The following is a 14,704-nucleotide window of genomic DNA, read 5'->3' on the forward strand; positions in this document are numbered from 1 at the left end:
ATAAAACACGTTATACGTACAATCACGTCATTCTATTCCAAAATGTCTATTTATTTTTTTCACGCGTTTGTGAAACTGCGATTAACAGCGGATTATCGCAACATGCGTACGCGTAACGCACAAACTTCCGCCGGCAACGAAGCAAAAGCACACGCGACTTCGTTAACTGTCGCATTCGTTTCTCTCTCCCCCCCCCTCTCCCCCTTCTTTTTTTACGTCATTTGCAGTCATAAAAAGAATGCGCGAGTGCTCTCGCCCGCAATTCCGTCACGGAACGAGGCTGTCTCGCGGGGCGTCTGAAGCGAACCGAGAACCCGACCATAGAACGGAACGGCAACGAAATGTGTTTCCAGCGGCCGGTCGTAAAAGTCTTTAACCCGTTTCGAGACGTGACCACTCTCTCTAAACGTATACCGCAGCTATACAACGTTCACGGTGGACGGTCGAAAGTTTCCGAACGTCCGCGTTTCACGATTCGGCCGAGTCGCCCTCCCGAATTCGCGAATAGCTGCGGCCTAAAAAAGCTTTCTCCCTGCAAAGAACCGTCCGAAAATTTCGCGCAGCACTCCGCGTGCTCTTGCGCCAGCGCCAGGTCCGAAAAGGTTCTTAACGTCGACTTACGTCGACGTGCGATTGGTCGCGGAGGAAAATAGAGACGGTTGTAAAAACAGTGAAACATAAATGGAACGGACGTTACAGAAGAAAGGAATACTGCCAACGCCATATCCGTGCCGTGAATACTATTTTATTATTTCGTCACGAGCGCGTCGTCGTCGTCGTCGTCGTCGTCGTCGTCGTCGTCGTCGTCGTCGTCGTCGTTAAGCTCGGAGTAAGTACATCGCGCACTTGTCGGGGATAATTTTCAAGAAAAATCAGTGTGACGCCGCGACATAATCGAATACCGTGACTAACGACGTTTCCACGCCACGTTCTTGGCGATGTGTCTCTATAATATGTAATTAAAATTCGTAAACATCGTATTACGTTGCGGTGCCCGCAACGCTAACGCGTCATTATCTCCGTAATGAAGAATTACGACGACATCGAGGAGCCACGCGCGGAAGAAGCTCACAATTGCAGCCTGTGCAGCACATAAAAAAAGGGGGAGGGGAGGGAGACGCGTCGTGGAACGGTGGTTATCTCGTCACGCTATTGCAGTCGCCGTCTGTCGACGCGCTTGCGACCGATTAGGGTCGAGCTTTTCACTCGCCGACATACGTCCGCCGGCCGTCGTAAACTTTAAAGGATGCTGCACACGTACGCGGGATGAATTTCTATCTCTCGCCCGTAACACGCCGGGGCGGGAGGGGGGGGAGAGGACCGTGAGACGTATTAACGAGGAAACGAGATTAACGTTTCGCGCAAATTGGATGTTCAGGAAAAATGGCAATCGCGCGGGCACGAATTAAAATGCGCAATCGCTAACGAAATCACGAGATTAAACGAGAGTTCGATCGCGGCTGCGGCAGATATTCGGCCAATTATTTCGGAAGGCAAATCCCCGTCGTAGATACGAGCGGAATAATTTACTTAAGTACGAGAATACGCGTAATAGAAGCTATGGGTTCAAAAATAAATAGATCAATATCAATTTAATTTGAACTCCATGTCCAATTTTGTATATCCTTTGCAAATTTTACGGGAGGCCAAATGCTACATGAAAATATATTATTTTAATATCACAATGTCGTTAATGCCACATCACGCCATCGATAAAAACGTAAAACTGAATTATGAATGGATGAAGAAGTCCTGATGATAATTTATCAAAGTGATAACAAGAATGACAAAGTTAACACAATACAAATAATTTTCTATGATAGATGCGAGTGGATAAAAACCGTTGTCGCTGCTGCGTTTTCTATCAGCTCGACGAGCTGAGACTTTTTTCCTTCCGTCCTCTTGCCTCAAGGCTTCTGATATCGTGCCGTTACTTCAGCTTCTCTCTTAGCCTGTGTAAAATTCTGCAAGATGTACGCATGCTTGCAAAATAGGGGCAAGCCGCGCCCTCGAGTCTTTTCGCGAGATATTTTTCTCGTTTTTGAAAAAAGATACACAAGAAATAAGCACGTGGCAAATTATATATCATGTACAGATCTATTATTATATGTCATATAATTGGAATCTCTCCGAAGGGGATAGTGATATCTGCGTGTTTGAAAATTAAAATTTCAATTACGTTATACTTCATCTTCATAGAATACACGATATGCAGTATAGTCGAATCGAATTATAAATTTTTAATCTCCAAGTTTTCTTTTTACATGCTAACGTTTCAACTACGTTCGCCTGATCTACATTTCACGTTGTAATCAAGAAAAATTGAATTATTTGGATTTAAAAAGATATGCTTGCTCTCTCTCTCTCTCTCTCTCTCTCTCTCTCTCTCTCTCTCTCCCCCCCCCCTTTCTATTCTCATCGTTTCCAACGTTCCCCTGGATTTTTCTTGGGTTTATTCTTAAGCAGCAGACGACATGGATTTTCGCCGGCATGGAAGCGAGATTATTATTTATTAGCGAGAGGAGAGACGATTCGTCATGCACAAAAAGCAAGCGTATCAAAATGTCATTGGCGGATGCAAAAAGTGGGTCGAGTTTCGAGGAGACGGCAGACCGTATTTAGACAAACGAGTGCGTTGCACGCGATGCCGCAAGCGAGCGAATCGATAGTACAGCCCCGCGAACGGCCACGCACTCCTCCATGCATCCGCGCATTTGCATAATGGAAATTTCATTTCAGTCTAAATACGCGCGTGTCGCGTAACGCACGAGCGACGCTCGTAGTCGGATATTCAAACGCGTCTCCTTGCGGAGCTCCCGATGCGGTTTCGACAATCGCGAGAAGCTTCCGACCAACTGAAATTCGCTAACGAGATATTTCATTGCCTACCCTTTGACACTGGAATTCTTTTCGAATCAGCGAATTAGCACTAAAAGTCAAAGTTAATTTGTCAACTCGCGAGAAAATCAATCGTTTTCGCGATTTGTTAATTTCCCGTATATCATCATCCCGCCTTTTTTTCGAGGACACAGAGTCATTGTCAATTAATCAATGAGCGAGAAAGTATCGTTAATTAGACTCGAATAAAGGAAAAAAAAATTATCGCGAATACAGAAGGAGAAACGAACGAAATGCATAATTAGGGATGAATATGTTTGCACACAAAGCAAAACCAAAGCGACTGATTTCCTTTTTTCATCTATCCTCCTTTACTTTCGGCATGGCATTATTTCCGGTGACAATGTTACTAATATTGAAATCTAATTTTAATTGAATTAAATTAAATGTCAAATACTTGTATGTACATAAATATTCATAAATTATTATTTCTGTTCGTCCATAGCTCATAGTATTTTGATTTTTATTACAGTTATTCTTTCCTCTTGATCTTTCTCGAATGTGTGCAAACCTGCGCTCCTCTTAACAGTCATTCGGCCATAATTAATTAGTTAAAAATTTTTAAGTCGCATTAATCATATGAGAGTCGAAGAGATTTCGCGCTTCCTCGTTCTGTCTCCTTCTTAATTAAATTACGAGAGATCGCGACTGATGTCTCTGAAAGTGGCACCTCGCGGCTATTTTTCTCATACACGAAATGAGATTCGAGATGAAAGACAAACAGGGACTCGGCAGAGAATCGGGTTACGAATACTCAGTGGTACACGTGCCGATACCAAAAGTGTTGAATGCCGCCGTACGTTTTCATATCTCATCATTTATTTACGCTACGGATAACGATCTCATATCGATGTTTATAAATGAATAGTGACCTACATGGCGGTAAGGTCGTAAAAATCAAGCGCATTAATAGCGCCAGATCGCGATCAGCGGTTGGACATTTGTTTTTCTCCAATTTTTCTCGACAGTGCCACCATCGTCTACGCCAAGTACATCGAATTTCACGCGATTCTGACGGACAAAGATAACAATCGAGTCTGAGAAACTCAGGCGGGATGATGCGTCCGTCGTGTGTCGAGGGCCGCGTTCGTCGAGGATTAAAAGGAGATCTGGCGGGACGCGCGCGTCACTGAAATCCTAGGAGGTTCCGGTATAACAAACGCTAACGCTCGTATTTGGATACTCTCTGCAGGCAGATCCGTCGCTTTTGTAGATCGAACACCGCGCGAAAGTCGGAGGCCGCCTACGGGCGGAGACCGAGCAAACATAGCGGCAGCGGCGGCGGCGGCGGCGGCGGCGGCGAATGAAAAGCTCGCCGACAGCGTTCGAGGATTAAACAAAGCGCGGCAGAAATACATTTCTAATGCCGGGGATAGTTGATCGATAGTTGTTTTCCTTTTCTTTTTTTTTTTTTGCCTTCTCAGAGGCCGCGCCCCACACCGGATATCCGACATGAGAGAGGCGCGGCCCCTACGGACGCTCGCCCGTTAATTAAAACGAAGAGAAACAGAAAAATCAAACTCGACGAACGCGTGTCTAACTGACTGATATTTGCGCGAAGTTGAAGCCCGCGGTGAAATTTTTCGATGGGAGAACGGCCTAATGGCGAATCAACAGCGCGGAAAAACTCCCGGCGTAACAGAAAAAGAAATCCACGCTCTGTTCGATATCGATAAATAAAGTAGACCGTTTCCCGACGATCTGCGCGCGTCTATCCGAAGGCCTGCTATATTTATTTATTTTCGCGGCGCAAAAATATTTTTATTATTATAAAATTTTTTGCACGTAATTAAAAAATACATACTGTACGGAACGAATGCGCGGACTTTTATAACGCGGACGGTGACGGGCGAACGCGATGAAATTTTCCCGACTTCCTGCGGGCGATAGGCACACACTTTCTTCGTTCAAGCCTCGGGATAAATCTCGCCGGTTCGATACGCGTGTTCGCGTCGAACGGCGCGGAAAATCCGCAAGCGGGAAACAAGAGGGACGTCGGCGCGGGAGTTTGCGGGATCGGACAAAGAGCCCGTTCCGGTAACCAACTTAACTGGAAACTTCGAATCAAAGCAAACACGGGGCAAAAGTGCCCGCGGGGGTCAGCCCGGCTCGGGAACGACGGTTCATCGTGAAACTCGATTTACTACCGCGGCGTAATGCACATGCGCTTTTCCTCGTCCCTCTCATCGTCATCTCCGGTCGCGTTCCCCTCGTCGTGCCGCGCCGTTTGTTTGCGTGTAATTGGGAAGCTTAAGCCCGAGCGTACGATAATAACGCGAGTTTCCCCACTTGATCGAGTTACTTAGGGATTGTCTTGGCCGCCGCGGGCGGACGCGCCGTCGAAAACGGATGGGTAGGGCGAAATCGCGCGATTCCTGAACGGCCGAGGGCCGTCGGTAGTCGGGAAATTGCATTTGCGAAACACAGAGCGTGTCTGCGATTTGCTGTAATTCCGACTGGGAAAGCTTCTCAGCTGCGGCTAATGGTTGTAACTGTTGTCCATAATTTCCTGATTATTACGATTGTAATTCCTGCTCGTGATGGTTACGTGATGGTAAATCGTATTGTCCAGATTGTTGCTCTTTAGCGAAATTGAACTTCATTTACGAATTATTGGGAGATTGCAATTTAAATAAATGCCTCTCCACGACGTATACAGAAACTCGCTCGTTTCTTCGTAGGATGACACATAGATAGAGGAAGATTCGATAAGATAAGAATAAGCAAAGGTTTCAATTCGAGATTCGAGTGAAATGAGATTCCACGCGGAATGTACAGTCGATACGAAGGAGAGACACGTTCGTGTGTGCGAACGGCAGGGCGATATGAGGTCGTGTACGACGATCGAAAATAACGCTCGATAACGTGGCCGTGGAGATAAAAGCGCATTCTCTTTCGGATTTGCGGGAATCACCGGGTCACCGGACTGGCTTTCGGAGAATCACCGGCAAGGCTTTGTCGACGCGCCCCGCGAGATTATGCGAGTGCGTTTAATGCTCGCGCGTGCATATACCCCACGCATACGCGCGCTGATAACTCTAATACGGTGGCGCACAACAGGTATGATAATGCGAATCGAGCCGGGCCCGCTGTTTATACCGGGAGGGGATTAAAGTAATGCATCGATGCACCGGTTCGCCGCATTGAGCCAGATGAAGAGATTTACCCCTCGTGCAAATTACATACGCATTAGTGGCGGCGCTCACGCAACGCGCGGGATGTACGTAAAACTGCACGCGTAATACGCATGCAGTTGTGCACGAGAAGATATCGAAGATATCGCGCGACATTGACAATGAGATAAATAATCTTCAAATCGTAAAATCTCTAAAATCTTCGTCATTCCTTGTCAATTATGCGCGTAAAATATTTTATGAATAAAGTTTTCAAACGGAAGGTGAAACGCGATAAAATATGAAAAAGATCGGTCGTCTTTTTTTGGGATGGCTGTCACGTTGATGACGTTGATGTTACTCGTGCAACTCGTGAAAGATCGATAATTTTTTGCACGGTAAATATATTCGATATCAAGATAATCCAATTTCTGTTGAAGAGTCGCTCGCAAAATGAAGACATACTCGGAAAATTAACCTGCAAGACTGGCATAATGTAATGACGGTTGAGCAAATATTCCTTTGAAGAAGTTCTATGTCCGCTTATAGCGCTATATCATTTAATGGATTCCAAATAGGACGCTTCGCCTATTGCGTATCTCATGCAAAGCGCACGCTGCAATTAACCACGCTGATTAGGCAATGCGCTTTGAAGCGACATGCAAACGATGAAAGGTTCATGCATTGCATATATCTCTGATTTTATGCCCAAAGGACTCAAATTTCTCGAAGCGCAATCGAAATAACGAGAACAATGCGATCGTAATGCCATTATTGCAATTAAATTAATAAAATTAATTTTATTTATTACCAACACGAATCAAAATGTTGTGTCATCAAATGTTTCAAACTGGGAAGGGAATGTTTTTTTATAAAATATGTAAAAATATACGCCAAAATAAGTTTTTTTTTTTTCAACACAAATCTTAATTCCGCCGAACAATATCGTATCAAATCGAAATTTCGAATTGATCCACTCATTTCATTAATAATCAACAAGTTTTTTAGGACGAGATTAAAGATAACGATCATTTATCGATGTAATGAGCTAGCATTTGACTAAAACGATATTTATAGCGAGGTGGAGGGGGAGGGGGGGGGAGGTCAGCGGGATGTGATCAAATTGGGAGTACAGAGAGATGGTTAGACATTGGCACGAGGGAGGACTAAAACGAACCGTGGGAGAATTCAAAATCGAAACGCGCCATCAAATACGCGTTCGAGGGATTTACAAGTTATTCAAATATTCCCTGCCCGGTAAGCTATGATGAATACTCGGTGTTCCAATTTAATCCCCTTCGAAGCCCGTCCGCCCTCAAATCACATCCTTGCCGCTCGTGCTCGACCCTCCCTCGATTTCAGACGATTCGCCATTAATTCGCATCGGAAAAATTTTGCGCGAACTCGAAGAACCGCTATGAAAAACATCCCCGGAATAACTTACGGTAAAGCGGATTTCGGTCCACCGCCAGTAAATTTGAGCGAATCATTGATCGACCTGGTACGAGCACAAACGTTAAGCGAGATTGAAAAAAGATACGATAATATAATTCTGTATTATTTAAACGTAATCGTTTATCAGCAAAATTAATAAAATATTCTGCAAATTTCGCTCGACATTTACTAAATATAATGTTTAAATTATAAACAGACCTTTTTCTATATAAATCCGCCGCTTTTTAATACCGCTTTTGCATGACGATGAAATATTAAAAATGGATTTTGCTGTATTCAAATATACGTTATTCCGAGAGATATAGTTATTAATTTATGAAGTATCAAAAATCGTGAATCTGAATTTTTGGCGCATTCGAAACGTGAAGAGACTATTCGGTCGACTATCTACATTGTTCAAAATCTGGTACAACGTATACACACAATATGGAGCTGTTGGCCTATTTTTACAATCCGTGCTTACGTTGCTGAGAATAATCATTGCAACTGGAAGTTGCGGAATTTTGTACAGACATTGTGGCAGTGCGTTGGATGTGCATCGTTTCGTTTTTATATGAAATTCTATTTTTGAATGACAGGAATAGAACGCAAAACACTATAGAAAGTAACTTATGAAAAAAATTTACACTCGAAATCTTTTTCGTGCAAAATTGTCCTTAAATTTATTAAAAATTTAATGCCAGTAAAATATATTTAAATATAATATACATCAAATATACAGATACAGTACAAATATTAAAATATTTATCACTTAAATTGTACAATCATACAATCTATATATAAAACATTAAAATAAAAACATTATATCATCAATTGTACGTTATTTCTCCGATTGCACCAATGTTATCTTTAAACAAAATTTAAATATGTGTCTATCTTTATTTATTTAGAAAGAAAGATAGAAACAAATACATATTTAAGTCTCGCTTAAAGCTAAAATAACGTTTGATGCAACCTTAGCGGGTCTTAGCGATAAACAATATTATTATTTCAAACTTTTCATAAAAATTTATTTTGGGGTATAATGTTGCATTTCAGTGAGAAAATCAATCGCAGACGCGCAGATAAGAGAATGCGGAACGTCAGAATATATTTATGGGACCACTACATATCGCGGTTGCATCGCATACGGGCGTGAAGTTACGATGCGTCGAGAGATGGACGAGCATTGGTATTTGAATACGCCGTCGTGTCGCCGACGACGCCCGTTGCAAAACCCGCAGAGCTTTACGAGACGACGTTAACCTTCCGGCCAAGTATTGTCGCACGTGCGGGCGCGGAATTAATCCGCCGCCAAAGCGAATTGATATTTTGATCACGCATACCGGAACGACACACGCACACTCGCGTAATCTCGTTTGTGCGTAATTGAGCATACTCCGGGAGAGATCGCGGATAGTTTGGTATCGTACGTAAAACTCGATCGCGCCGCTGCGATAGTTATGCCAGAAAATTGCTCCGAATTTCCCATTCCATTCGGTTTTGATCCAACCATGACGCGCGGTAAAGGGGAAGCATTAAAATTTATACAAACCAGATCATAACTACTGAATCGTGAAAGGCAATTTATTTCTCCCTTAATGGGAAATTTCTCTTTATGCACGAACATAAAATTTTGAAAACGTTTATATCGAAAAAAATAAGATATTAAGTAATATATATAAATTTTAGGAAAACGCTGTAAAACTTTAACAAATAACAGAGATACGGATTCTGAGAGAAAGTGATCATTTTGCTACCTTCTTGCAATCGAAATAAAGAAGTCCGCAAGTGCATTTAAGCGCAACGTCTATAGAGAATAACACGAGAGCGGGACAAACTAGTCGATGGGAAACGTTGCTCGATAAACCGGCTCTCGTCGTACGAAATAATAGCTTCACGATGCGTGTAGCGTCACAAACGAGCGTCGGTAGAAAGAGCGAGCCGCCGGGTAGGTCAGAGTTGACAAGGATGACGGCATACCGAAGGGTTGCGTGCGTTTCCATCGGGGTAGAGAGCACGGTCGCCTTTGTCGCGGCGCAAAGCGGAGCGTTGCGCGGGTAATAATGGATAATAATGCTTAAACGGACGATCGCCAACTCAACTCGACTTGACCGCGTATTGGCGATTCGATTGTCTCCGCTATTGCACGATTATCCATGCGCATCGCGGCAGTCGAAACGCGTCATTCGTGCGGCACGAACTATCTCCCTTTCTCTCTCTCTCTCTCTCTCTCTCTCTCTCTCTCTCTCTCTCTCTCTCTCTCTCTCTCTTTCCCTCTCGAACGCGCTGCTGCGGCACTCTCATCTCCGTCCTGTCTGGCAAGAGTACAATGTCGCAGAGCACGTGTAAACGGCGTCGTTACACGAAACGATGATGTCGTTCGCTAAAGGATTCCTTTTCGATCGAGCAACCCGAGTAAATGGGATATTCTTCCGCGCCATTTTTATTCCTCTGTCGTTGTGCGTCACGTAATTCTCTACTATTATTTCTAGCCTGTGCTATCGGCACTAAGTAACGATTCTCGGTGTGTTTCGTTACGCGTCTTATCGAACGATTCAAAGTAGGTAGAAATCGCGTGAGCGTCTGTAATTAATTCGGGCTTACCTGATTTTTGCCTTTGAGAACGAGTACATTGGTAACACGACCGAAGGGCAGGCCCAGATGGATGATCTCTGCCTCTGTCACCTCGTTAGGTATGTTCCTGATATGAATGACTCTGGAAGGTTTGCCGCTGTGACTCTTGTCGAGCTTAACCTGGAACAAGAAGAATGAATCCCTAGTGAGTCGTCGGATAAAATGAGCTGAGAACTTAATGTCTGGCTCGCCATAAATATATAGTCCAGAAAGGAAAAAAGATATAAATGATCTCATAAATAAGGAAAAGATGTTAGAATCATGTAATACCTAAGAAAATAATCTTGTTACTACCCTCCTAATATCGGTGTAATACGATTCAGTAACCAAATATATATAATGTTGACGCTTTTATATACATATTTTATGACAGTTATACAACTCATTCCACGCAGATTATAACATTAACCTGTATATATTTCAACCAAAGATAATTATAAATTATACATTTTACGCTTCGATAATAATAATAAATCTTAGCGAAGAAATACAATTTTTCCCTAGTCTCTAACTAGTCAACAATTAATAAAAATGTTTATTAATAACTACGGTAATATTAAAAAATGAATATCATAAACATGACGCAGGCTAAATGACATATATTTATGAGTTCTATTCGATGCATAGAATTCAAAAGATGGTATTTAATTAAAGGGAGAATATTTTCCATTTTAAAAAGACGAGTTATGTCGCGCTTTATGATGCAAGATTTGAAGAATGCGCGATTCTAGTAGAAATAGACGAATATGGTCAGCCCGTCCGGCGAAAGTTTCGCCTGGGATTCACACAAAAGAGAGAAAGAGAGAGAAAGAGATAAAAAACTTATCGAATTCCCGGACGAGTTCGCAATCCCGGTCGCTTATGTTATTCCATATGCAGCGGCGGGAAGCCAAAGAACGTGCGAGATATGTATGTACAAATACTTGTCGTTGCACATGTGTGCGTACACTTAAGTCGAAGCTCGTGTCGCCGGGGGCGGAGTTTTCAATCACGGCTCTATCTAGTCGAACTCGAGAGCACGACGTTTCGCCCTTCCTCCTCGCTTCGGAAAGAACTCTCCGAAATCCATCCACCTCTCTCGGCTTTGCCGCCGGTTTTTCCTAGTCCTTCTTTTTCCTTACCGCTTTTCCTAGCCCCTAGTTCCGAGGCTCTCTTAGGAACGTCGCTGAGGTTTAGTCGAGCTTAACTGATCGGAAAACGCGCTTCTTACCGAGTTAAGGAAGATGGATATTTCAGAGGTGCCCCATTCTTAATCTCCTCTTTCCTCTTTCACGTTTCCCGGAATGGAGTTCGAACGAGTGGCGGATATTTTTGTTTGAGTGTGTCAATCGATACAGAGTAGGAGGAGAACAGAGGCGGATAATTAAAAACATTTCGTGGATTACAAGTTATTAGCGGATAAATGATTTAATTAATTGATTGATCAATTAATCGCACGAGCGAGTGCGATTATATGTATAATACAGGAGAAATATAAATATTTCACAACGATGAAATGTATACATAATAAATGAAAATATTTAAACTATAATATTTTTGCCTGATAGATCGAATCAATTTGTAAATGAAATTGCATATAATCGTATTACATGCAGCACTATATAAAAATAGTAATAAAGCATTGTTTAAAAAAAATCAATGATTAATTAATTATTCTAGAATATATTCATCTAGACAATCATTTGTGAATTTTCGACGTAGAACGAATTTCTAGTCTGAACTAGTACTCAATAGAAAAATCCAGTGAGAGTTAAACGATTTATCTTCTCATAAACATCGGGGGGGGGGATGGTCGGCATTAACTCAAGTATATAAGGGAGGTCCGGCAGCACTTGATTGCACGAATGAATTAAAAATCAACCCTCATCGACATCCCTTTACGTTCTCCTCCAATTTTCCCGGCATCCTTTTCGCGGCCACGCCGTCGCCGCTTTAATTTCGCTTGTACGAACTACCGCAATGACGACGACGACGACGACGATGACAACAATGAAATCGGATTATAAGCAAGTTGGCGTGCCGTATCGCGACGGTATGCCGACGTCGTAATAAGGCGGCTTCCATGACGAGGATGACCGACGATAGCTACTTATGAAAAGTGTTTGTAGCTCAACAGGTCAAAGTCACGACGAAATAGCCGCAATTTAATTCTTAGAATAACAATAAATATGTAATATTTATCGACATCTTGTAAATGTTACGTAAAATAAATAGAAAAGCAATTACGGAAATTGGAAAGCTGTCTCTTAGAAGCCCTATTATTAGCACGCGAAAAAACAACCCCATCTTGTACACTCTTGATCCTACGCGAGGTAATAATTTCCTGATTTTCTCGATCGACCCTTCCAGAAGATTCCTCCGTCGAACGAGAAAACAAAGGAGAATATAACGGAGCAATCAGCAGCAGGGCTCTTGTTTTCTACGTCATAATCACGGCTGTAATACACTGGTTACAACAGACGTAATAGAAAGAATGTAGGGGTTGGAACAAGCACGTCGGAAGAATCGGCCCTAAACGTGAGGATGTCTGAAGGAGGCGTGACAGCGACGCGAAGAATTTCGCGAGCGTTCCGGAAAAGGTCGAGATACGACGTAAGTGGATGTCGAATCCAGAAGAAGGGTCCTAATTGCTCGGTGTTTCTTCGCAAAGTGCGCGGAAATCACGCGGTGGAGAAACGCTGCCGTAGCGCAAACAAGGTTCGCTTCAAGTGACATTCATTCACCGTCGAAAATAGCCTTCGAGAATCTGTACCATCACGAGCTCTCGAGCTTCATGTCTGGACGACACGTTTCCAGGTTCTCTACTTTGATTCCCTACGTGGGGTGAGACGCGCGATTTGCGTTCTCATTCCCCTTCGAGCCTTACTCATTTGCTCGACCACGTTGAAAAACTTTATCCCAGGACTCGAGTCATTGACTATGTAATACAAGTTTCATTCTGAGGTGACAATGGTGTTCTAATAACAATGCGAAAATTTAATTTCATTTCTGAATTATTTTTTTTTTTTCTATTTTAGTATCAATAAGACCGAGATTCACTGCGGAGCTTCTCTTTTCTCTCGTTATCACATGAAGTTCTCAGTCTCGAACAGGCCTCGTCGATCGCCCTTTCTCGTCAGAGCCGATAATTGGGCATAATAGAGGCAATTCGCGGAAAATCGTCCGTAGGAAATAGGCCATGTGAGCCTCGTGCGTCACGACGACGAGCACCACCAAAAGTCGAACATGACCCTGCGATTTGATTTATTGACAAATGCGCCGCTGCGTGGTCACGATAACGTGCATTCTTGTCTGACACGAGATCATATATTTTCCGATGTTACATGTCACCATACATGCCACATAAGTTTGATAAAAATTTCCAATAGCAATTTTGATATGAAAAAAAGAGAATAAAAGACCGGCGATTAATTTAAAGATTTATATTAAATTAATTCCCGATTTTAATTATATTAATAATAACATTATGAATGCATAATTTTATTATTAATATAATTAAAATCGGGTATCCAGGAAAGATTTAAGGAATTCAAATCCCAAAAATTAAAATTATGATTTATTTTTTTATTTCAAAATTAGAAACGAGAAGATATTCTAAGCTTTAAAATATCCAAAAAAGCAATTCATTGGCGCAAAAAATTGCTGTTTATGTATTAACAGAATTGATACCCCTCCCCCTCCCCGGAAAAAAAATCCTGCCTTTGATTATCTTGTATGTTTAAATTATTTAAATCCAACTTTTATGGCATCAAATTCAAAACACGCCTGCATTATTCAGACGTGAAAATTGTATAGCCGTTGTTAGAGAAATAAACGCGTCTTGGTATTCACATGCCTGTGTTGCCGCTAATAAAATTCTATGCGAGCAGCGCGCTCAAGGCGCTGTAAAGCAAGAAGCAGTAGTAATTGTAGATTTCGCCTTGTAGTGTATTACAAGGAGTTACATCTGAAGTGAGCGTGAAGCGCCGGTAGGAAGTCTTGCGCGAACGATAAACACGTGATCGTTAACTCTCGTCCCTCGCGCGTTCTATAAATGCCAAAGGTGAGGCGTGTAAAAGCGAAGTTAACACGCCAATAATCTTTACGGCGCCGCTGCCGTTAAGCGAACGCAGCCGGCTTTAAGGGTGTCTGTAAATGAGAGCAGCGGATGCTGCCCATTACGCAGTCGTGTCGATCGTTAAAAGCGATCGTTACGGGAAAAATGGCGAATGGATATCGATATCCGCGAGTGCCACTCAAATTCGTATCTTGTGAACACTCCATAAATCGTGATCCATCTTTCTGCTCTCTTCGAACTGTTCCTTTTCGCCTTGAACAACTGTTTGCGGATTTAAAAATAGTATAGTAGTAATAAATTGTTGTTAAACGCGAGAATATCGTTCGTAGCACTACGAAAAGTAAAACTGAAAATCCAGAGTAAAAATTAAATTATTTCACTTACAATACACACAAGAGATATCAGATACACGTCTAGAAAAATATCGTTCATCGAATCGTTACATATAGCGTGATGATACATGATACAGGGAGTAACTAAAATAAATAAGTACATTGCGGTCTGTTATTACATCACGTGTGTAACAAAATCTCATGTTCTAAATGCCTTCTCTTGTAACGCCAGT

At 42.4% G+C, this 14,704-nt stretch overlaps 1 protein-coding gene across 14 annotated transcripts in view; it reads right to left on the minus strand.

Annotated features, from left to right (window-relative positions):
* Positions 1 to 14,704, minus strand: part of heph (polypyrimidine tract-binding protein 1 heph) — a 366,198-nt gene that overhangs the window by 83,780 nt on the left and 267,714 nt on the right. For all 14 annotated transcript variants that reach the window (XM_011646796.3, XM_089074312.1, XM_089074317.1 and 11 more), the window contains one exon: positions 10,053 to 10,202. In XM_011646796.3, coding sequence (XP_011645098.1) covers positions 10,053 to 10,202 — 150 coding nt within the window. The remainder of the gene's footprint in view (positions 1 to 10,052; positions 10,203 to 14,704) is intronic.

This window comes from Pogonomyrmex barbatus, unplaced genomic scaffold, assembly GCF_055798465.1.
Source record: "Pogonomyrmex barbatus isolate J1 unplaced genomic scaffold, ASM5579846v1 scaffold17, whole genome shotgun sequence".
Classification (NCBI taxonomy): Eukaryota; Metazoa; Arthropoda; class Insecta; order Hymenoptera; family Formicidae; genus Pogonomyrmex; species Pogonomyrmex barbatus.